Raw genomic sequence first — 25,006 nt, 5'->3', positions numbered from 1 at the left:
TGAGGAACAGAAAGGACACCTGGCTGTGCGCGTCCCTAGCAGCCCACTGTCCTGTGTCTGCCATGTGTTTCTTAGGGTGTCGGTTGCCTCTGTCACCAGGTGAAACTTGAGAGATTAAACACCCACTCAATCCAGACTTGAACACCTGGTTGTACCCTAAGGGTGACGCTAGTGAAACCACGTTTCACATCCCTAAAGCTTAACCTACAAATAAAAATACTTCAGTCTGACTTTTGCCTCCTGGTTTTCTCTTTTCACAATCACTAGGATGCTCAGCTCATCGCAGAGATTCAGCCGATACTTACAGAATGCACATTTGCCAAACATTCACAGAGGAAAAGCAAGACTTAAAGGTAGTCTTAAACTTCTATAATGAGATGGTAAATATTAGATTTGCCTATTTTTTGGAAAGTGCTATTTTAGGGACAGAACCACACTGTGATGCTCATTTGTCCCCTTTTAAAGAGAAAAGGGTATGCATGTTTCTGAGATGGCTACTTCCTTCTGGGCTGCAGAGGGTGTCACACATATACTGAAGTTCACTTGGACACTTGTCACTCCCAGGGTCTCACTGAAGTTCTGTCCATGGAGTCTGGGTTCAGAGAAAACACAATAAAACCTGGTCCACGGGTTCCTTACGAACAGCTTGGGGCAGGCTAAGCACAGGGCTGTGTTAGGAAGACGGAAGGCAGTGGGGGGGGCGGGAAGCTCAGACCCCAGGTGTGTTCAGAAGGGGATGGAAGCCGTGTGCAGAATCTCTACGGATCCTCTGAATCTAATATTACATTGCTTTTAGTTTTTTAAAAAATGTTTTCCACTGAAAGGAAAGATAAAAACGTGCAGCTATGTCAAGATGAAGCTTGTGTTAAGAGAGATGGAAAACATGTATCTCCCTTTCTAGGACTTCCTGGAAGTTCAAAATTTGCCTTCAAAACCTAAGAAGAAGAGGAGCACAGGGGCTCATGGGCCAGTGACTCACACCTGTAATCCCAGTACTTTGGGGAGGCCAAGGCAGGAGGATCACTTGAGGCCGGGAGTTTGAGATCAGCCCGGGCAACACGGTGAAGCCCCATGTCTACAAAAGATTTTTAAAAATTAGCTGGAAGTGGTGGCAACACATGCAGTCCCAGCTACTCAAGAGGCTGAGGCGGCAGGATCATCGTGCCCAGGAGTTCGAGGCTGCAGTGAGCTATGATCACACCACCGCACTGCAGCGTGAGAAGCAGAGACACTCCATTTCTAAAAAATAAATAAAAATTAACATGAACAAAAGCTAATCAGAGAAGCTGAGGGATGCCGCCAGCTGTGTTCTATCATTTCCCTTAATCTGGACGGGGAAGGACAAGAGTCAACCACTGTTGGTACCCAGAACCCCAACGCTGCTAGGTTTTGAACGGCACAGATGACGAGTTTGCCTCTGGGAAGCTCGGAACCGAGAAACCGCCCGGCCGTACGTGATGTCTGGAGACTCGGCCTCTTCCAGCTGCAGCTCCTTGCGCATTGTTCCCTCAATCTCCGCTGCCAGGGAGTCCTGGGAAAACCAAAGACAGATGTCAAGTGGGCGCCAGTTCAAATGTTCTGTCTCTGAGAGAGGCACGCAGCCAGGGGCGCCACAGAGAGTAAACCAAGGCAGCAGAAGCCCACAGCCTCCCCACAACGGAAGGTGAACAGCACTCTCTGTTTTCCGAGACCCTCGCTGAGCGTCTGCCGGGCAGGTTCTGGGCACGGAGCGCACAGCTGCTGACTCACACACTGTTAGGTGTCGAAAGCAAACTCTCTGTTCCCTTGGCCAAACCACGGAGCTGCAACCACGGCCACAAGGTGGGAGGCGGAGCTTATGGGGGAGGGCAATGCGTTCACAATGATGGGGACAGGTGAATTTCCAAATACCTCTGAGCATACAGTGAGATGTGGCACCACAGCCCACACAGGCCACACAAAGCTACCGTCCCCCTCATCTACAGGGTCTGTCACACTCCCTCTGTGTCCAAGATCTTGACAAAGAATAGACAAGTGCTTCCAACTTCAGCTCCTAGGGAAGCCTTTCCCACCTCCGAAGGGCAGTCTGGCTCTGGGCTGGCGAGATCTCATACATGTGGCCTGAGTCACACACCCTGACATCTCTAGGTCTCCACTCTCATCCTCCCCGCCCTCCTGAAAGGGAAGTTCCTTTCCCCACCAACTACCCACGGCCCACCCACCTTTTAACAACCTGCCCAGGAAATGCAGGGTTCCTGCTTCCACTAGGAATCCGCATTTCTTCAGAAGCAGACACCAAACGTAGGAAGTCTCTGCCACGTTCTTCAAGAGCTCACATATTTCTCTCTCCAGCTTTGTGGGGCAGGGGAAGGCACCAGCCAGGGGTGGCTAGTGAGCACATGAGATGTGCTGTGTGACTGAGGACCTGAATTCATAATTATATATTAATTTAATTGATTTAAATTTGCATAGCCACACGTGGCCAGTGGCTTCCCAGCAGACGGTGCCTGGGGCCTCCAGGGCATCCATCTCTGTGGCTTCACAATCCACGGGGATGCTCGAGTCTGGAGGCTGGAACCAAGTGAGGAGACGGCACAGGCGCCAGCAGGAAGCTGGATGAATAAAGGGCTAGCATGCTTGCTCTCAATCCTTATTCACAAATGTGCGTTTAATTTGTAATTATTACCCACAGATTGCAATTAAACATGATGTCTAGTAAGGGCTTCCCTAGGTGAGTCTGACATCTTTTAAGCCAGCCTATTTTTTTAATACTGTTATTCACCATAGAATTTATAAACATGGAGAGGAAAGGGCCTTCATACAGCTTAAGAGAAATGAACTGTCAAATTACCACAGTCGGCCCCCCGTATCTGTGGGCTCCTCAGACTCAACTAATCTTGGATAGAAAATTTGGGGGTTAGAAAACAAACAATAATAAAAATTTAACACTTGGTACAGTATAACAACTATTTACACAGCATTGACAATGTATGAGGTATTACCAGTAATCTTGAGATGGCTTTTTGTATGTGGACAAGCATGCATAGGTTACAAGCAAACACGATGCTCTTTTACATCAGGGACTGCAGCACTGGAGGATTTTGGTATCTGCAGGGGGTCCTGGAACCAACTGCCCTCAGATACTGAGGAATAACTCATTCCAAAGCAACACTGAGATAAAGCCACGTGCAGGCTCTGTGACTTGTTTATGGCCATGACCCTCTCTCCTCTGGCGAAGCAGGCAAGTCTCTGGACCCCTTCTCAGAATAATATTTTTAGGAAAATAAAATTATGAGGATTATAAAAGAAGGCAGATATATAATCAATATAACTGTGGGGGAGGAGGGAGAGGGAGAGAGGGAGAGGAGAGTTCAGGACTGGTTATTGCTGTCATTTTGAAGCGGAGATCAGCATCCGTGGGGTGTGAGGCACCTGTAGCAACACCATAGGGCCCAGCAGGGTGGCTCGCACCTGTAATCCCAACACTTTAGGAGGCTGAGGTGGGGGGGATCACCTGAGGTCAGGAGTTCAAGACCTGCCTGGCCAACATGGTGAAACCCCATCTCTACTAAAAATACCAAAAAAAAAAAGCTGGGCGTGGTGGTGCAAGCCTGTAATCCCAGCTACTCAGGAGGCTGAGGCAGGAGAATCACTTCAACCCGTGAGGCAGAGGTTGCAGTGAGCAGAGATTGCGCCACTGCACTCCAGCCTGGGCGACGGAACGAGACTCCGTCTCAAAAAAGAAAGAAAAAAAAAAAGAAACGTACCATAAAAATGCCTGTGATTTCTAATGATGACAAAGTCACAGGAGCACTAATGTCACTGTGGCTTGGGGACCTTCATAAAGGAAATGTTGAGTACGATTAGGAACTAATCTGACAGGCCCCCCGAATTTGGTCTGTGCATCCCAGATGAACTGCCATAAGGCAAGGGAACTGGGAACACAGTTGTGTGAAAACTGCCACTCACTGTTCCATTCAGCGGTTAGAACGGCCAGGAGCAAGAGAGGCAGATCCGGGCAATCCGCACGGTGCAGTCTGCAGACTGCTTCAAATACCTTTAATGCACCAAAAAACAGCCATCTTCAAAAACCGGGCTGTGCCAAAAGCTACAGAAAAGGGCAAACAAAAACTCTATCTCAGCGAATGCGAAAGCTGAGAATCCCTCAGAAGAAACTGAAGTGGAAGTTTCGAGTAAACTTTTCTCACGCAATAGTTTAGTTTTCAAAGAGAGGTCCGTCCTTGAGAGTGGGGAAGGCAGCAGAATGGATCCTGGTGCCCAGCAAACGCGACAGTGCCAGGAGCTCATTGCACCAAGATGAGAAGCCAGGAAGGAGGGAACCCCGCCCGGCAAGGAGCCTGCAGCCCGGGAGCCAAGTGCGGTTAGCGCTACATCAGGGAACCTGGGGGATTGAATATTCTTTGCTGCTTTTACTGAGATTCCTGGAATCACTGGATGGCCCATCCGTGCCTTAGAAAGCTGACTATATGTCTTTCTTGTTGGTTTCCCTGAGATTTCAGTGAAGTTTCCTGCCGGTGGGGTAGAGGGGTGGTGGCTGTTGCAGCCTGACTTTGATGCGTGAGAGCAAAGAAGAAAAAAAACATGATTTAGGGAAAGTGGGCCAGACAACAAGGCGTAAGGGATGGCGGTTGCCAACAGGGGCCGAAGGGAGAGAGCGCCAAGGAAAGGCCGAGTTCAGAAGGGACAGAATTTCACAAGCGTTTATGCAGCCATCCACTCCCATCTCACTTGGGGGAGTGTCTCTACAAAGCTCTTCTCTCCTCAGAGAGCATTTAGCTTTCATCAAACCATGGAAATAGAGCCTGAACGACCAGGAGTTCCTGAGTTTGTTCTTCAGGCCATCAGATCCATCTAAACGTAATGTCTATTAAATGTCTACAATTCTACAACATACCAAGCGCTGGGCTAGGTACAGAGTATTAGGAAGGGGGAAAGCTACAAAGAAGACAGGGTCCCCACCTTCCAGGGGCTTTAGTCTGACAGAAGATGACATGAGGAAGCTCATTCCCCTATAACACTTCTTCACAGGGCAGTGATCAGCCACGGGGTTCAGCCCCGTGCTGCCCAATTTCAACAAGGAGAGCAGCCTCTTGGAAAATGACCTTGTCAATCATGTTCCCCCAAAGCACATGAAGTAAATGAGGCCACGGCTGTAGCAAAATAATATGAAGAATGTAGCTGAGTGTATGGCTCACTCCTGTACCCCTAGCATTTTGGGAGACTGAGGTGAGAGGATCACTTGAGGCCAGGAGTTCAAGACCAGGCTGGACAATGGAGCGGGACCCTATCTCTATTTTTGAAAGAAAGAAAAGAGAGAGAGCAAGTGAGAGAGAGAATATTGTTAGCCTAAGCACAGAGAGAATTCTGTTTTTCAGATCACAGATATTGAAACTCACCAAGAGAATGATTAATAAGCGTAGAAAGAATCAGCAGAACTGGAAGGGCATTTAAAAAATTCTGGAATGTACTTATGAGGCCAAAACAGCACATACTGCAGTAAGGTCAGAAACAACAAAAAACCAAAAAATAAAAAAAAACCCTCAGGAACAGGGTGAATATCCCTTATCCAGAATACCTGGGGCCAGTAGTGCTTGAGATTTGGGGATATTTTCAGAATATATGCCAACTAAACATACCTAATCTGAAAATCTGAAATCCAAAATGCTCCAATGACCGTTTCCTAGAGCATCGTGAAGCATATCGGATCAGAGGTGCTCAACCTGTATGAGTCAGGTCTTCCAGTACCTGAGGGTCCTACTAAAGCAAGGTCCTGAGACATTTAGCTTTTAATGGCAGGAGCAGAAAAGACAACAGATTGAGAGGAATGGAAAAGAAAGGACCGACGTGTCTCACGTAGTTAAGAAACCACCAGCCAGACTCAAGCGTCCTTGATTCAGACTCAGATCTGAACTGAGCAACGAGAAGCAAACTGTAAACACCCAACTCCGGTGGCCGGAATGTCCGACACAGCTCCCACCGCCTGGACCCCCCCTGCCCTCCGGCCGGGAATAAGGCTCCGCTCACCATGGGAAACAGACCCAGCGAGTGGTAACGCCGCGACGTGGTGCTGGGCACGGTCTTGTTCCGGAGGTTCTTGAGCTCCTCCTGCGCCTCATGCAGCATCTCCATGCACTCAGCATACTTGTCCTCCAGCTCACGCAGCTGCAGGCAGCAAAGACACAGAGGGTCAGGGTCTCCTGGGCACCCAGGCGTGCACACATCTGCCCACCTGAGGGCCGGAAAGACACCGACAGAGTCCCCAGCATGCGTGGAACCAGCTGCCCTGTGGGCCTATGGCCCAATTACAGAATTTTCAAAGGCTTGCTTTTTCTCTGACTTGAGGCAAGTTTACAGACTCAGAAACCTTCTAAAATACCAACAGCGGGCAAATGGAATAAAAGCAACTTCATGCAAAAGAAAAATCAGACTACCCATGATGGCTTACAGCCCTTGCCCTTTGGGAGGGCAAGGCAGACAGATTACTTCAGCCCAGGAGTTGAGACCAGCCGGGGCAACATGGCAAAACCCCATCTATACAAAAGAACAAAAATTAGGTGGGGATATGGCCCACACCTGTAGTCCCAGACACTCAGGAAGATCACCTGAGCCTGGGGAGGGTGTAGCTGCAGTGAGCTATGGTCACGCCACTGTACTCCAGCCTGTGTGACATATGAGACCCTGTCTCATAAAACAAAAAAAAGAGAAAGAAAATTGCCACACCCATGTTTCAGGCCACAGCTGTGCTTGAGGTTCCTCTCCCAGAGTGCTCTGTGTGGCTCTGTTTCATTTCTCTGAACATGTTTCGGGCATCTGCACTTGCCAGGCTCAGCTGGTGTAGAGGCCGCCCCACAGGTGATCAAAACCAGCAACCGTGCCCGTGGGTACAGAATCAAGATGTGACCAGGTTTACTATCCCATGAATAAAAACGAAATGAAATTCAAAATATAAACGGTGGTTACGATGGACGGGACCGTTGCTGCCGGGGAAGGCTGGTCCACCTTCGCTGCAGTCGGAGGCGCTGCAGGAATGAGGGGTGCTCACCTCGGCCGTGAGCTGCCGCTGGGCATCCTTCGCAGCCCCCAGATGCTGCACGAGCTCTTCATTTTCCACCGCGCACTACGGCATGGCAAAGACAGAACATTTTCTAAGACACTCAGATTGTCCCACTTTCCCCTCGTTAACCTAATCCACGACGATCTCCTCACTTTCTACGAAGACACGCTCATCTCATATTCGAGTTCTGTTTTTCGTATGATTTTGAAGGTTATGTCTTTCCTAGATCTACGTTCATTCTCTACAGCCCTCCACCCCAGCCCCCACTTCCAAAGCTCTCGGAAGCACTTTACCCTACACTAACAGCAAAGCCCATTTTGTTGCCTCTTCTTAAATCTGAAGAGGATTCTGCTCTGCTGCAGAACATACCTAGTGCTCTGTGTAAAAACTAACAGCAGGCCGGGCGCGGTGACTCAAGCCTGTAATCCCAGCACTTTGGGAGGCCGAGGCAGGTGGATCACGAGGTCAACAGATCGAGACCATCCTGGTCAACAAGGTGAAACCCCGTCTCTACTAAAAATACAAAAAATTAGCTGGGCATGGTGGCGCGTGCCTGTAATCCCAGCTACTCGGGAGGCTGAGGCAGGAGAATTGCCTGAACCCAGGAGGCGGAGGTTGCGGTGAGCCGAGATCGTGCCATTGCACTCCAGCCTGGGTAAAAAGAGCGAAACTCCGTCTCAAAAACAAAACAAACAAACAAATAAAAACACTAGACTAGATGATCCATGAGTTAAACTCCAAAAGTCCATATTTACGGCATGTTTTTAATGAGTTCAAATAATTTTAGGAGATAAGAGGTCACAACCGAGACTCGTCACCCATTAGGGCAGTCGGTTTTATTCTGAGTCCACTAAGCTTCTTCTGCAAAGGGGCCACACAAACTGCTAAGATGTGAGACGAAAGGGGGCTGTCTTCTGGAGTAAGCGTCCCTCCTCCATCTCAGCGTGGCCACTGTATCAGCCAGAGACACAGAAGCCTTACAGCTTTTGCCTTTTTCTGCAGATCCACTATCTGCGACAGCAAGTGTGTGATCTCCTCCTGCTGGCGGGCAGCATCTTCTGTCTTCCTGGCCAACTCCTCTGAGATACTAGCAATCTGGACATTGGCATCCCCTTTAACAAAGAAACAACCACAAGAGAAAGTCAGAAAACCCCACGCGCAGAACCAGAGAGAAGAGTTTCTATGCGCTCTGCACAAGAAAAACCATGCTTATTACCAGACAGCTGGAGTGGAGAGGGTGCAGGAAGAAGGAACTCATAGTGACCATTTTCCCACATGGAGAAGCAAAGCAGCTTCTGCAGGGCTCAGAAAAAGCAGCTCACCCCATTAGCTGTCATTCCTGGACTCAGCGTGGGGCCCCAAGCCCACCCTTTGTTCTGGGGACACCAAGGCTGTGTCCCCAGAACAAAGCAGGGAGGCTCCGGGAGTCAGAAAGAAAGTGATGAGACATGAGTTCGCCTGGCCAAATCCTTACATTCCACACGTGAGCAACCCGTGAGTCTAAACAGGCACGCGCTGCTGTGTCCAGTTCTAGAAGCGAACTTCTGCCTGCACAGCACAATCCCTTGGGGTTTCCAACCCATATTCAGAGCTAGCACTCATTCGGCTAGATGTTTCATTTACTTAGTATTTGGCTGAAATGCAAAATACTTAGTGTTTTGACCTTTTGTCTTAACTTGTAAACTTAAAATGAAGAGGATGAGGGAAATATTTGTTTGCAAAGGTGAGAACTCTGGCCTCAACTTCCACAAATCAAATTATTGGTTGTAAGCTGTCCTTCCACATTAGCAACACAGGTTTCTGTGGGTGGCCCTAACTTAGACATTAAAAAATTCCAATATTCCAGCCAGGCACAGCGGCTCACAATCCAGCACCATGGGAGGCCGAGGCGGGCAGATCACCTGAGGTCAGGAGTTCAAGACCAGTCTGGCCAACATGGTGAAACCCTGTCTCTACAAAAACACAAAAATTAGCCAGGCATCATGGCAGGTGCCTGTAAACTTGGGAGGCTGAGGTGGCAGAACTGCTTGAACCCAGGAGGCAGAGGTTTCAGTGAGCCCAGGTCACGCCGCTGGACCCTAGCCTGGGTGACAGAGTGAGACTCCATCTCAAAATAACAATAATTCCAATATTCCAGTAGAAAGCCAAAATCAAATTTAAATATCCACCTCAGTAATAAACTGAGATAACACATAGCTGGCAACTGAGCACTAAGTTGATTAATGGGGAGGGGGTGGCACGCAAGGCTGGGGAGGCCTCTGGTTTTAGGGAAAATGCTGCTGAGCCGTAGGCTGGCAGGAAGCTGCCCTTCAGGGATGCTGTGAGGCTGTGTCACTGCGAGAGCGGATGCGGGGAGGCGGGTGGGGCGGAGCAGCAGGAGGGGCGGGGTGGGGCAGCAAGCGGGGCGGGGCAGCAGGCGGGGCGGGGCAGCAGGTGAGGGGGCGGCGCAGTAAGCGGGGGGCGGGTCAGCAGGCGGGGCGGGGCAGGTGAGGGGGCGGGGCAGCAAGCGGGGCAGGGCGGAGCAGCAGGAGGGGCAGGGCAGGGAAGCAGGTGAGGGGCGGGGCAGCAGGCGGGGCGGGGAAGCAGGTGAGGGGGCGGGGCAGCAGGCGGGGTGGGCAGCAAGTGGGGCGGGGAAGCAGGTGAGGGGGCGGGGCAGCAGGCGGGGTGGGCAGCAAGCGGGGCGGGGAAGCAGGTGAGGGGGCGGGGCAGCAAGCGGGGCGGGGAAGCAGGTGAGGGGGCGGGGCAGCAGGCGGGGTGGGCAGCAAGTGGGGCGGGGAAGCAGGTGAGGGGGCGGGGCAGCAGGCGGGGTGGGCAGCAAGCGGGGCGGGGAAGCAGGTGAGGGGGCGGGGCAGCAAGCGGGGCGGGGAAGCAGGTGAGGGGGCGGGGCAGAAAGCGGGGCGGGGAAGCAGGTGAGGGGGCGGGGCAGCAGGCGGGGTGGGCAGCAAGCGGGGCAGGGAAGCAGGTGAGGGGGCGGGGCAGAAAGCGGGGCGGGGAAGCAGGTGAGGGGGCGGGGCAGCAGGCGGGGTGGGCAGCAAGCGGGGCGGGGAAGCAGGTGAGGGGGCGGGGCAGCAAGCGGGGCGGGGAAGCAGGTGAGGGGGCGGGGCAGAAAGCGGGGCGGGGAAGCAGGTGAGGGGGCGGGGCAGCAGGCGGGGTGGGCAGCAAGCGGGGCGGGGAAGCAGGTGAGGGGGCGGGGCAGCAGGCGGGGTGGGCAGCAAGCGGGGCGGGGAAGCAGGTGAGGGGGCGGGGCAGCAAGCGGGGCGGGGAGGCAGGTGAGGGGGCGGGGCAGAAAGCGGGGCGGGGAAGCAGGTGAGGGGGCGGGGCAGCAGGCGGGGTGGGCAGCAAGCGGGGCGGGGAAGCAGGTGAGGGGGCGGGGCAGAAAGCGGGGCGGGGAAGCAGGTGAGGGGGTGGGGCAGTAAGCGGGGGGGGGGGAAGCAGGTGAGGGGGCGGGGCAGCAGGCGGGGCGGGGCGGGGAAGCAGGTGAGGGGGCGGGGCAGCAAGCGGGGCGGGGCAGCAGGTGAGGGGGCGGGGCAGCAGGCGGGGCGGGGCGGGGCGGGACGCACTCAGCTCCTTCACGCAGTCGTTCACCAGCTGCTGCTCCTTCTCCTCATAGGTGATGGTCTCCGTCTTCAGCTGGCAGGCCTGCGGACGAGACCCAGGTCAGACGCCGCGCGTTCTCACCTGGCCAGGTGAGGCAGACACAAGCTGAGGCGTAAAGCCAGGGCTAACCTGGGTCTGGGAGGGAAGCTGCCCTCAGCAGCCCCCACGTGTCCCCGGTCGCAGCCTCAGATACACAAAGTCCATTGAGTTCCCTACTTAGTTAATGGACGCGCGCGCTCAAGCTGAAAACCGTGTACCACCGGAGGGCGCCACACAGAGCCGTGGGCACAGGTGCTCTGTTCAACGCTGCGACCACCACCATCCTATCCTCACATCTGTTCGTATCTGTTCATTTGTAGCTGTCCCGGCTCCTAAATGTGGATGCTCTGTGGCCCTCACAATGCCTAGGACCCTACCCTGCCCACAGCAGGCACCCTAAGGATAACCACGTAGGAATGGCAAACACCTGCTATGTGCCAGGCCCCGAACCCTGAGGTTCTGAGTTGCACTTAAACCCGCTGTGTTCGAGTTTACTAAGAACAAGGCTCGACACAAAAGCATTACGATGCAGAGGCACAAGAACCGTCCCAGGACGCTGGATAACTTGCCCTGGCTGAAAAGGGGGGGTGACAGACAGCTGAAGGCCAGGGACAGTGGCTCACACCTAGAATCCCAGCACTTCGGGAGGCAGAGGAGGGAGAACTGCTTGAGCCCAGGAGGCGGAGGAGGCTGCAGTGAGCCAAGATCATGCCACTGCCCTCCAGCGTGGGTGACAGAGCGAGACCCCATCTCAAAAAAAAAGAAAGAAAGAGAGAGAGGGGAAGAAAGGAAGGGAGGGAGGGAGGGCACCAGTTAGACAGAAGTGTCTGAGCCCTGGGTCCTGGCTCCAGAAAGACATTACACTGGGAGCGGAGGTGGGGTAGCAGGAGTCTGTAGCTGGGATCAGATTCCCTCAGCTGGCTTTGAGTGAACACTCTGACAGGGCTGAGTTCCTGGGCGCCTGGGGCTGGAGCATTTACCCATGTCAGGTGCTAGAAGAGGTGGCACTGGACTCGCAATGGGGAGCAGGGGGCTGTTGCCTTGCTTGGCTACTGGCTGGCAGAGCAAACCTGGGCAGCCTTCTTGGTCAGTCTGGGTTTACGTGACCCATCAGTGAACAAGGGGCTGGAAGAGGTGAGGTCCACGAGAACAGGGCGTGCAGAAGAGCATCTTCTTCAGGTGGGGCGTGAAGATCTTACCAAGGTGTGGGAAAGTTCGACAGACAGTCTGGACTATTCGAGGGGCTCCCAGGAGCCCAGGGCCAGCCTAGGTGGGCACACAGCTCCCATCTGACACAGGCCTGATAAACAGGCTATATTTCGGCCAGAGGACAGAAACTCACCACTGATTAAGAGAAACAGTACTAAATCTGCACCCATTGGTGTTTCTAGAGGGGGCAGTGGGTGGAGGCAGAAAACAAGGGGCTTAGAGTCAGACTTGCAAATCATAGCTTTGTCATTTACTCACTCGATTGACCTTGGGTTATCAAAACACCTAGTAGCCTGGGGGCCCACTGTTCCAATGAGAATCAGAGTAATGAGCTTTCAGCCCTGTTGTGAAGACTAAAAAAATGAGGCGGGCAAAAGCCCTGGCACAATCACTTGGCAACAAAATTAACAGCACAAGTCCCCAGTCACCTCGGCTCAGGCTTTTTGGAGTTAATTAAGAAATATGGCTCTGCCGGGCACAGTGGCTCACGCCTGTAATCCCAGCACTTTGTGAGGCTGAGGTGGGTGGATCACCTGAGGTCAGGAGTTCGAGACCAGCCTGACTAATACGGTGAAACCCCGTTTCTACTAAAAATACAAAAATCAGCTGGATGTGGTGGCGCACGCTTTGAATCCCAGCTACTTTCGAGGCTGAGACAGGAGAATTGCTTGAGCCCAGGGGGCAGAGATTACAGCGAGCTGAGATTGCACCACTGTACTCCAGCCTGGGTGACACAGTGAGACTCTCAGAAAAAGAAAAACAAAACAAAACAGAAAAGAAAAAAAAGAAATCTGCCTGTGAGCACCTGTGGACCCGTTCCTTGATCATCTGCTCTGTGGCAGCATGAAAGCAAGGCTGGGCTGCTCCACAGGTGCTGTGGTCAGAGCTGGAGCACACCGGGGAGACCTCACTGCAGGGCTGACGGTGAAGGAGGGGTCTTCAGTCTTCCCAGTCCCCTCACTGTGTCATTTACCAGGTTCTCCAGCCCCAGCCAGGAGGTGTGTGCTGGGCTGGAAGGCAGTGCCCGGAGCACAGCAGAGGCACGTCTGCTGAGCACCTGGCACAGCTCTTCACAGACTGCCACCGCTGAGGAGGGCACTTAACCCTGGCTGACCTCGCCAGATAAGGGGAATGGGGCCACCTCCCTTCCAGCAGGGGCAAGAGCAGGGAGTGCACGTCACCTCAGATCGAAGTACAACATTCTCCTCTTCAAGGTCTTTCAGTTTCTTTTGAAGAGAATCCAAATGAAAGTAATTCTGGACTGAGGAGGACGACTCATTTCTCTTCAACCTTGGGGAGAAAGCACACTCAATCCAGGGAGCCACGCTTCCTCCCAGCACCTGGGAAACCACGTGGAGACACAAGGAGGGGCGTGCAGAAGGACAGTGACCCACCAGACCACTCTCCCAGCCCCAGGAAGGCAGCGCCCGGTGCACCGATTCAGACCCACAGCTGACCTGTATCCACAACCTGCCACGTCACCTCGGAACTCAGGGCCACCAACTCCGTTTAAAGCCTACACGATTCCAGGATAACTGGGAGTTTATCTGATGCTCATAATGCATTTGCATGTGCCAAGAACTCTTTTAAGTACTCTGTATGTTTCAACTCAATCAGTGCTTATAACTCTGTGACCTAAGTTCTACTGCTATCTCCATTTTACAGATGAAAACTCAAGTCACAGAGGTTGAGTCATCTAGCCCACAGCATGCAGCTAGTGAGGCCCGGAGCCAAGATGTGCAGCCAGCCTGCTGGGCGTTAGAGTTCAGGCTCCCGACACAAGGCTCTGTGGACTCTCAGAGAAGACACCACACCTTCTGTCCCAAGGACGTGCCCCAGCACCTCTGGCTCCAGAACCCTGAACTCCTCCAACAGCAGAGCCTAACCCATCATCCACTAATGTGCCAGGGCGCATCGGTGTAAATTGACAAATAAACAATAAGACCCAGGAAAAGGAAAGCTAAAAACCTGTCCACCGGTCCCACTAAAACGGTAACATGAATCTGTCTGAGGCGCTTGGAGACGTTTGGCCCAGAGAAGGCTGAGCCCAGGTGACCCCCACTGCTGATGAAGGTGACCCTGTCTAGGTGACCCCAAGGACATAACAGCGGCCAGCCTGTGCTCTGGCCTCCGGAAACACAGCCCTCTGGTGACTTACGGGGTTGAGCACACGGACTCGGGCTCACTCTCCTCCGCCGCGCTGGTGTAGAACTGAAGCAGCTCATCCTTCATGGACAGCTCATGCCGGAGCTGAGACACCTGCACAGGCAGAGCGGGGCCATCAACTGCGTCCCAAAGGTAACTCCATCCCAACACTTACCACTTGGTGACAGTATTTTCTTAAAATTCACCATTGAAAGTAAAAGCATTTAAACTGATTCTGTGCTGCTCAAAACAATAGGCTTTCATTTGATCTATTTAAACGAAACACAATTACTTTTTGGCAGAAAGCTGTCTGAAGTTGTAATTTTTACTTTCGTACAAGGAACAGCAGAGAGGGGACTAGAATGATGCTTGGTGGCCGGGTGCCATGTTTCATGCCTGTAATACCAGCATTTCGGGAGGCCGAGGTGGCAGGCGGATCTGAGGTCAGGAGTTCTAGAGCATCTTGACCAACATGGTGAAACCCCAACTCTACTAAAAATACAAAATTAGGCTGGGTGTGGTGGCTCACGCATGTAATCCCAGCACTTTGGGTGGCTGAGGCAGGTGGATCATTTGAGGTCGGGAGTTTGAGACCAGCCTGAACAACATGAAGAAGCCCCATCTCAACTAAAAATACAAAATTAGTTGGGAGTGGTGGATATGTCTGCAATCCCAGCTACTCAGGAGGCTGAGGCAGGAGAATCGCTTGAACCCAGGAGGCAGGGGTTGCGGTGAGCCGAGATCGCGCCTCTGCACTCTAGCCTGGGTGACAGAGCGAAACTCTGTCTCAAAAAAAGAATGATGCTTGTGGGGGATGAGACCGCCAGGGGCTTTGGATGTAGCCAGATGAACAGCTGGGCAAATGGCCAGAAAAATGGGTCATGTTATGAAAGAGGAGGCCATTCATTCACTTCTGTCAGAACCAAATCCCAACTCCAAATAGGACCCTGGAGATGGCAGCTCTGCACGGGCCAGCACGAGCAGCTTGCCGACCTTGCTCTCCTGCTCGGATGCCCACACGGCCCCACTCTGTGATGCCCCCTCATAAGTCTCCTGGCCGTGCCTGGCCACACCTCATTGTGTGTTCACTGCTCGCTGGGTAAGAATTTCCGACACAGGAAGAACAGAGGCAACAAGCAGGGAAGGTCACATTGACTCCAGCTGAGATGCTTTCAAACCACCCTGATTTGTACTTAAGGTTTTCAAATCAAGTCCTACTGTAAAAGTTTTCATTTGCCCTTTGACTCTGCAGCACGGATGAATAGGGAACCAGTGCTAGAAAAAGAACCGCAATTATGTTTTAATTTTCTGTTTGTCATTTGACCTGGGGTCTGTGGTTTATTGCAACTTTTCTACATAACACAGTGGATTACGGCGTCTTCCATGGAGGAGACAATTTTATGTGCGTGAAGGGTTTAGCTTCGACACCTAGACTGATAATTGAATAATATGCCGAAGGGAAAGATGCTATAGCTTTCAGTTCAAAGCTTTTCCCGGGGGAAAAGGCATTTCCACTCCCAGAGAGCCGCATCCTCTGTGCAAGTGAGGCCTGCCCCATGCAAGGACAGTAAAGCGACCACGCTGGCCATTTGCGGGCTACCGGGTGGCAGGTCTCTCTGCTCAGAAGTGGCCGGGAGGGGGCCAGCCTGACCCAGCAAGCTTTCCCATCAGTCACGTGAGAGGGAATCCAGGGCATGACGCTGGGGACAGGGAATGCAGGGATCACGTTATTTCTCCTAGAAGACAGCAGCGTTCTCCCTTATTGTATTTTAAAGAAAGGCTAGGATTAAAACTTTTCTATACAGTGGCAACCATGCTTCATCATATTAAAACTATTGTTAAACCCAGACAGCAATGTACTGGGAATAGCTTTAACAAGAAAGAAGTCTGAAGGCATCTTAGGTACCAGGGCATCCACTCCCACTAAGGAAGCTTCTGATAGAAAACAAGGGAGAAGAGGCCAGGCACAGGGGCTCACACCTGTAATCCCAGCCCTTTGGGAGACTGAGGCTGGTGGATCGCTTAAGCCCAGGACTTTGAGAGCAGCCTGGGCAACATGGTGAAACCCTTCTCTATAAAAAAACACACAAGAATTAGCCGGGTGTGGTGGCACATGTCTGTGGTCCCAGCTACTGGGGAGGCTGAGGTGGGAGGATCACTTGAATCCAGGAGGTGGAGGTTACAGTGAGCTGTGATCTTACCACTGCACTCCAGCCTGGGGGACAGAGTAAGACCTTGTCTCAAAAAAACAGAAAAGAAAAGTGGGGAAAAGAAACGAGGAGGAGAGTTCTCACAGTTAAAATTCACTGTTAAAAGAACAGGGTGACAGCAAGGAAGCTTCTAAGGAGGGCGTGGCTCTAAGCCTCTTATCCTTGCTCCAGCCATCGCCCCCGACACCCAGCTGCCCCCCCGCCCCCATGCACGCCATGTCCCTTCCAGAAAACCAGCGTCACTCCTCCTAAGCCGAGGCACCCTAAGGTGGGCCAGAAGTCCCATGCCCTTCCTCTCATCACTCATATCCCCCAGCCAAGACTCACATCATGGAAATAAGAGGGTTCTGTCATGAAAACAATTGGCATTTTTGTTTCGTTTTGTTTTACAGTTCAAAATTATACTGTAACAATGATGCAAGTCTCCGCTTTCCTCTGTGTGCAGAGCTGATGTCCTCCCAGGGCTCCTCTCCAGCTGCCCACACCCGGCCCGACTTGGGAAGCCCTGCTTGTTGGGGTGGTTGCCTGGGTGCCCTTCTGCCACGCATGGGGCGTCTGGGTCGGCCTGGACTCTCTGAGGGCAAGGACTGTGGCTGACCCAAAAGGTCACACAGGCGTGCGACTGAGGACTGTGCCCGCCCGACCAACCCATCCATCCTCACTGCCTGAGACAGAAAGGAGGCACGGGCAGCAGCTGGAGCTGCAGGGGGGGCGGCTTTCAGGCCCCAGCTGCCCATCTCAGAACAGACGGTTCGGGGCTCAGGGACCTTCCAACTAGGACCCTGTTCAGCCATCTCCTTCAGCCGCGCCCACAGCCCCTGGACCCCCTGCGAGCCTCGGCCACCACTCTCACCTCCTCCCTGACGTGTTCCACCTGCTCCTCCAGCAGCTCGTTCCTCTCCGTGAGGGTCTTGTTCTTCTTCAACAGCGACTGGCCGATGCGGGCGGCCAATTCTAAATCCCGCTCTTTCTGCGGAAGGAAAGAGGGAGAACAAGGGTTCAAAAACCTGCGTTTCCTGAAGGAGCCAGCGGTGCTCTGCGTCAAGTGAGGAAAACAAGGGCATCTAGGAACAACAGAGGAATTAATCATTCACAGCCGTGCTGGCATCCGATGCCTGCTAAAACAGGTGCAACCTCTGCCCACATAGTGTGTGAGAGCTACACAGTCATCGCGCAGTAGAAGGGAGGCCTGAAAATGTAATGAAAAAAGCTTCATTCCTTCACAAAAGAAAAACATGTGTCTCAAAACAGTTACTGTGCAATCATGGGATAGTCTCTCCACCTGAGGGTTGGGCTATTGCATTGCCAGGGCCCAGCACAAGGAAACAGCAGCTATTTGTTAAGTGAATGAATGAATGCATGAATATAGAAATTCTAAAATGCTCTTACAATGAAGCCAAGAGCTGACACAGGGAGGCAGCCTCTCTAGCACACATTAGGCTGGAATGCATTGAGCTCCTTATTTTTGCCTCATGTGAAACAAAAATGTTTGAAAAACAATTCCGTGCTTTTTTGTTGTGTTTTTTACTTAGAAAAGGCTACTCGAGCTTCATTAAGAAAAAAACAACTTCCGAAATGGAGATATTATGCATAAAATGGCCATACTTCACAGACAAAAACATGCTTAAGGCACTGAATTTTCTGTTAGCTCAGCTGATGGCATCAGTTAGACAGAGCGAGAGACTGTCTCAAAACAAGAACAACAAAAAAAACAGGAAAATTGGGAGTGGCGTGTAAAGCCAGGGTAGCCTCTGTGGGAAGAAAGATGTCCCCTGATAGGGGACAGGAGCCATCAGCAAATGCAGACTTGGTGGTTTGCTACCACTGTCTGATTCAACCTGGGTGTTGGCAAAGGGAGGAGAAGTCAGAAAAACGAAATCATTTTAGAAGTCTGCGCTAATGACTCTGTTCATCTGGTTTGAAAGAAAGAATGGATGTGTTCTTTGGGGCAGGAAAATCGCTGGGGAGGAGTCCTGGGCTCTGTGCCAGCACCTGCTATTAACTACCACACGGTCCCAGGCAAAGGGCTTCTGCCTCACAGAATCAGGCACACTACAGATTCTTCTTTTTTTTTTTGAGACAGAGTCTCACTCTGCTGCCCAGGGAGCACATGGCGCGATCTCGGCTCACTGCAATCCCCACCTCTGAGGTTCAAGCGATTCTCCTGTCACGACCTCTTGAGTAGCTGGGATTACAGGTGCGCGCCACCCATGCCCAGCTCATTTTTGTATTTTAGGTAGAGACGAGGTTTCGCCACATTGGCCAGATTGCTCTCAGATCCTGACCTTAAGTGATTCGCCCTCCTTAGGCTCCCAAAGTGCTGGGATTACAATCATCAGCGGCTGCGTCCAGGCAACAGATTCATTTTTCAGGCCACAGGTTTCAAACCCATTAGTGGGTTAGTGACAGCAACCAACATTTTGTTTTAACTTAAATACAGTGGCACAGAATGGAAAACACCGAAGTGCATCGTATGTAATAAGAGTATTATCTTATGTTTAAACAGTTGTCTCGGCACATATTTCCCTATGTGAGTACTGGGTCACAACCTAAGAGTGTTTCTTATGGCACGTACCGGTCACAAGTTCCGCTGCTCCAGATGAACCAGCCTACTGCACACTGGGAGAGTATGTGTTCTCTGTGTGAACGCGGGTTCCCTCAACTGTTAAAGGGAGGTAAAGGGGCAGGCTAGCTGAGATATTCTAGAAAAACTCTTCTAGCCTTGTGACTCACTGAGTTTTAGAATAAGTAGAATAATCAACTTTTATTCCTAATTTCTTAGATATCCACCAGATTCTTCCATGCAATAGTCCCACGTCTCCCTTTGCAAAGCCCAGGAATTCCACTGAAGATGAGCATCGCACTTGAGGTCTAAGACTGGCTCCCTCTTGCAGGATGACGGCTCTCTCCTCCAGGCCTTCCACAGTCCCCAAAATGGCACTGCTGTCGCCACAGTCCCAGAAGCCAGCCAGGTATCACAGTTATCAAAAATGAGCTGGGGGCAGCGGCTCACGCCTGTAATCCCAACACTTTGGGGTCGCTTGAGGTCAGGAGGTAGAGACCAGCCTGGCTAACATGGCAAAAACCCCATCTCTACCAAAAATACAAAAATTAGCTGGGTGTGGTGGTGGGAGCCAATAATCCCAGTGACTCGGGAGGCTGAGGCCAGGTAATCACTTGAACCCAGGAGTCAGAGCTCGTGGTGAGCCGACATCACCCCACTGTACTCCACCCTGGGTAGGAGAGGGAGACTCTGTCTCAAAAAAAAAAAAAAAAAAAAAAGAAAAGAGCTACAAATTACCCAACTCATTCCCACAACTTGTGCCTCCTCATCATGACGCTTCTTTCTGGAAACATGGTACATGTGGAGAGGGCCCGCTCATGGGCAAAGGGGACACATGACTCCTCAATCAACCGAGGTGCTCATCTCTGCACATTCATCCACACGGGTCACAGTGTCTACTAAGAAGTTCCCTTGGCCGGTGGCAGCAGCTGATGCCTGTAATCCCAGCACTTTGGAAGGCGAAGGCCGGAGGGTCTCCTGAGCACAGGAGTTCAAGATCAGCCTGAGCAACAGAGGAGACCCCATCTCAAGATAGAAAATGGAAAGAAAGGTCCCTCATCTCATAGCCCTTTGCCATGTCTCAGACTCAACAGTTGTGCTTATTGGGCACCTAGAGGAAAGGGTTCAAAGAGGCGTGTGAGGGACACTGCACAGAATTAAAGTCTCCAGGGGCCGACTCAAGACCAGCACCTAGCCCACGTGCTTTCAGCTGGATGTGGTTAAAACTGCAGTACCAATGTTCACTTCCCTTTGGAAGTATGGTCTCCATAAATCTAATTCAAGTCTACCAAACATCTCTTCTGGAACACTAGGCTGGTGCTTCGTCAGTGCTCCGCAGCTCACTCCCTGTTCTGCACTGCCTTCACGCACGCAGGCTGCCAAGTTCCAACCAGCGCTGACACTTTGTATGCCTTAGCCATTCATACACACACATATGTATTTTTATATGGAGTTTCGCTCTGTTGCCCAGGCTGGAGCGCAGTGGTGCGATCTCAGCTCACTGCAACCTGTGCTACCTGGGTTCTAGTGATTCTCCTGCCTCAGCCTCCTGAGTAGCTGGGATTACAGGCTCACGCCACCTCACCCAGCTAATTTCTGTATTTTTGGTAGAGATGGGGTTTCATCATGTTGGCCAGGCTGGTATCAAACTCCTGACCTCAGGTGATCCACCCATCACAGCCTCCCGAAGCACTGGGATTACAGGCGTCAGCCGCCATGCCCGCCTGGACGTTACCACGTCCTGCATGCACATTTCAATGTAAACAAATGAAGCACAGAGTACAATAATGCAGATGGGTCAGGCAAGGCAAGGGATGCCAGAGCGCCTGAAGGATGCGGAAGGCTCACGAAGGGCCAGAAGCCAACAGGAACTGGGAGACAGGACGGGGAGGACAAACAGGTGGAGCGGGAGCTCAACAATGAAGTCCTGTGTCTACCGGTCACACCTCAAACCCTGCACCCAAGAGCTGCCTCGCCCCTTCTTGCCCCATAAAGACACACTTCCCTGGTCGATACCAGAAATGTGATCTTTAATTTTAAAGAATACTCTCTGCCAGAAGAAAAAGCAAGAAGTCATAGCAAATGGGTATAAAAACGTAGTTCAAATGAGATCTGGTATCTGACAGCCTAATAGGGTGGTTACGGTTAACAGTAATTTATTCCACATTTAAAAATAGCTAAAAGTGTAACTGGAATGGTTATAACACAAAGGAGTGATAAATGCGCGAGGTGATGGTACCTTTCCTTTCTCCCTGCCTCCACCTTCTTTTTTTGAAACAGGTCTCGCTCTGTTGCCTCCGCTTGAGTGGGGAGGTGCAATTACAGCTCACCACAGCCGCACACTCCTGGGCTCCAGCCACCCTCCCACTTCGGCCTGTGAGTAGCTGGGGCCACAGGCATGCACTACCACGCCTATCTAACTTTTGGAATGTACCTTTGGGCAAAGCTTGCCTCCGCCTCAGTTACAGAGTCTAGATTTTTGTAGAGACAGGGTCTCACTATGTTACCCAGGCTGGTCTCAAACCCCTGACCTAAGCAATCTCCCACCTCAGGCTCCCCAAGTATTTGGATTGCAGGCGTGAGCCACGTTGCTCAGCCTGATACCCCATTTACCCTGATGTGATTATTATGTATCATATGCCTCTATCAAAGTATCTCATGTACCCCTTAAATATATTCACCTACTCTGTACTCACAAAGTTCAATCAAAAATATTTATAGATGAAATGAAAATTTAAACAAAAACGTTATTATAGTGTCTCTAGTTTTTTCTCTTTAATTTTACTAAGGCAACAAGCTGGTTGGTTTTTCTTTTAGAATTACAAGAATGAAAAAACCTCCCATTTCTCTAGCCAAAATACAGTGTTTACTTCTAAAAATAAGAAAAAAGGCCAGGCATGGCAGCTCATGGCTGTAATCACTCTGGGAGCCCACAGTGGGAGAATCAGGAGCCCACAGTGGAAGAATCAGGAGCCCACAGTGGGAGAATCAGGAGTTTGAGGAGGCCAGGAGCTTGAGACCAGCCTGGGAAACATGGTGAGACCCCATCTTTACAAAAATAAAAGAGATAAAAACAAGAAAACAGCTAGAGGACAGCCACCGGATTAAATTACAATGAGAAAAAGAGACCACAAAGAAGTAACTGAGGGCCTTGGAAATAAGCCATTAAAAGAGCTACCAGTTCCTTTTTTTTTTTTTTGAGACGGAGTTTTGCTCTTGTTACCCAGGCTGGAGTGCAATGGCGTGATCTCGGCTCACCGCAACCTCCGCCTCCTGGGTTCAGGCAGTTCTCCTGCCTCAGCCTCCTGAGTAGCTGGGATTACAGGCACGTGCCACCAGGCCCAGCTAATTTTTTGTATTTTTAGTAGACACGGGGTTTCACCATGTTGACCAGGATGGTCTCGATCTCTTGACCTCGTGATCCACCCGCCTCGGCCTCCCAAAGTGCTGGCATTACAGGCGTGAGCCACCGCGCCCAGCACTACTAGTTCCTTTATTCCCCTGGAAATGAGGCGAGCTAGTGCTCATTCTAACTGCGGGCTCCCTCTCCTCACTGAGCTTTAAAAGCACAGACTTAAAAAGACTGTAACTCGAGTCTCAGCCCTTTTCACCAATGAACTCCTGTGCTGACTGGCACACCCACTAGAGATTCCAACAGCCTGCTGCCTACGCTTAGCAACTGACTCATCCCTTTCACCAAGTTCAAGGTAAAAAGCGTGACTAAGGGCCAGTGGAATCCCCCTCTCCGTAACTGAGGAGGAGGCAAGCTTTGCTCAGAGGTACACTCTGGACAGCCCAGGCAAGCCTCAGCATCGTCTTCCTCTTAGAGCCAGAGCAGACTCCCGGCCGGCGGAGGGCTGTGCTTTGGCGTCCTGAGCAAATCCCCCAGCACCCCACCTGCCTGCCGGGGGCAGCCGTGCAAACCACAGCAGCAGAACAGAAGAAGCAGCCAAAGCCCAGGAAAAGCGCGGCACAGCGCGGCTGCCACATGACTGGGACAGTGAGACTTTAACCAGGACCCCCGCCTAGGTCCGAGGAAAGGCAGTGACTCAGGTGTGAGTCTTATCGGAACAGGAACAGAGCAGCATTACACACGGAACACACAGACACAAACAGACCATTGCCATGATGAGGCTTTAAAAATGACAGAGGCTGGGTGCTTCATGCCTGTGACCCCAGCACTTTGGGAGGCCAAGGTGAGAGAATTTTTAAATTTAAAGATGTGAGAGATTCCAGTAAACAGTGACTGTGCTGCTGCAGTGTGGTTCTAATTTTTTTGTTTGTTTTTTTGAGACAGTCTTACTCTGGTGCCCAGGCGGAGTGCAGTGGCGCGATCTCGGATCACTGCAACCTCCACCTCCCGAGCTCAAGCGATCCTCCCACCTTAGCCTCCCGAGCGGCTGGGATTACAGGCATTTGGGATTATAGGCACACATCACCATGCCTGGCTAAGTTTTGCATTTTTTGTAGACATAGGGTTTGGCCATGTTGGTAAGGCTGGTCTCAAACTCCTGTGCTCAAGTGATCCACCTGTCTTGGCCTCCCAAAGTGCTGGGATTCACAGGTGTGAGGCATTGCACCAGGCTGGGAAGACTGAGCCTCAGAGTTTAAGATCAGCCTGGGCAATACAGGGAGATCCCATCTCTACAAAAAATAAAACATAAATTATTCATCCGGCTGGATGCACAGAACAAACGACACTGTGGGGTGACTCCTATACCTGGGGCTCGGCAAGGGCGCCGCTAGCTGGGGATGGGGTTGGAGTTGGGGTCGGCCTCAAAGGTCCCTGGTGGACGCTGCAGCCCAAGACTGAGAAGCAGGAAGAAACCAAGGCAGTTAAACGGCATAGAGGGCCAAGTGGGGAGAGCATGGGCCATGTCCCCAGAGATAGCGGGGGGAAGAGGAGGGCTCAGGACCGTGAGGAGCCTCAGAGAAAGGGTGAGGGGGTCACAGAGGGCTTGGACGGGGGCAGCTGCAAGGAAGATTAGAGCAGAGAGAACATAAGATCTCGCTGCTGAGGCCCCAAGAGCTTGAGTGGTGGCCTTGGAATAAAAATAAAGGCACGGAGTTGGGACCCCTCTCAGAAGACTCGATGACTTGAACAAGGGGCAATGAGTGGGCGCCAGAAGCACTTTGTAAGCTCTGGAGAGCACTGCTGGGGGAAACGGATGCTGCAGGAAGGAGCCAGCAACAAACCGCTTTCAAGTCAGCAGTGCCAGCCAAGGCAGCCTGCCGCGTGGCTGATGCCAAAGATGGCCGCAGCGGGCGGGCGCCGAAGGCTGAAGGCGGGGCCCCAAATACCACCCCGACACCCTGTCACACAGCCAAACACCCTGACATTGTTTCTGATGAGTTTGTGACTTCCCTACTTCAGAGGATCGAACAGGAGGAGATTGCAGGACCAGGATGAGAAAGCTGATGTGCAGAGGTAGAAACATGGGAAGAGAGAGACACAAACACGGGGAGAGAATGCCAGGCACCCCAAACAAACCTTCCGAGGCAGGCGGATCATGAGGTCAAGAGATCGAGACCAGCCTGGCCAACATGGTGAAACCCTGTCTCTACTAAAAATATAAAAATTAGCTGGGTGTGGGGGCACACGCCTGTAGTCCCAGCTGCTCGGGAGGCTGAGGCAAGAGAATCGCTTGAACCCTGGAGGCAGAGGTTGCAGTGAGCCGAGATCGCGCCATTGCACTCCAGCCTGGGCAACAAAGTGAGACTGTCTCAAAAAAAAAAAAAAAATCGTCTGGGAAAACCAGTGTGACCCAGTTTCTGTCTGAGCTTCAACTCTGACCGCCCACTGGCTGAAAACAGTAACAATGATTTCTGTGTCCCCCACATCACAGCCACACACCCCGAAGTCATTCTAGAGTCTAGAGGAGGAGCAAGGGTCTACACATCAGCATCTGTCCACTTAAGGCCTGATTCAGGGGAGGGGTGGAGTATTAATGATGGGCACGTATTCCATAAACACTAAGAACCCACCACGTTCTGGCGTGTCCCTGGCACGCAGATACACATATCATCCTCAGCTGTTTCTAGAGACCTTCGTAGCACTGAATTCTCAATTCCCAGCAGAATATCAGAAGAAATTCAGAAAACTACAGACTCTAAAATGCAGGCAGCTCACCCAATCTTAAGCGACTTTCTTAAATGTTTCTTGCCATGCTTCTTTTGCTGATTTCCATG

At 51.8% G+C, this 25,006-nt stretch overlaps 1 protein-coding gene across 31 annotated transcripts in view; it reads right to left on the bottom strand.

Annotated features, from left to right (window-relative positions):
• TRAK1 (trafficking kinesin protein 1) overlaps window positions 1-25,006 on the bottom strand; it is a 167,197-nt gene that overhangs the window by 25,934 nt on the left and 116,257 nt on the right. For all 31 annotated transcript variants that reach the window (XM_078354752.1, XM_078354751.1, XM_078354747.1 and 28 more), the window contains 8 exons: window positions 17,108-17,224; window positions 14,058-14,158; window positions 13,081-13,189; window positions 10,615-10,693; window positions 8,036-8,166; window positions 7,043-7,117; window positions 6,025-6,162; window positions 1,455-1,531 (listed from right to left, as the gene is read on the bottom strand). In XM_078354752.1, the coding sequence (XP_078210878.1) occupies window positions 1,455-1,531; window positions 6,025-6,162; window positions 7,043-7,117; window positions 8,036-8,166; window positions 10,615-10,693; window positions 13,081-13,189; window positions 14,058-14,158; window positions 17,108-17,224 (827 nt within the window). The remainder of the gene's footprint in view (window positions 1-1,454; window positions 1,532-6,024; window positions 6,163-7,042; window positions 7,118-8,035; window positions 8,167-10,614; window positions 10,694-13,080; window positions 13,190-14,057; window positions 14,159-17,107; window positions 17,225-25,006) is intronic.

This window comes from Callithrix jacchus, chromosome 17 (genome assembly GCF_049354715.1).
Source record: "Callithrix jacchus isolate 240 chromosome 17, calJac240_pri, whole genome shotgun sequence".
NCBI lineage: Eukaryota > Metazoa > Chordata > Mammalia > Primates > Cebidae > Callithrix > Callithrix jacchus.
Note: the sequence above shows the minus strand (reverse complement) of the source record. Positions and strands in the feature narration are given on the sequence as shown.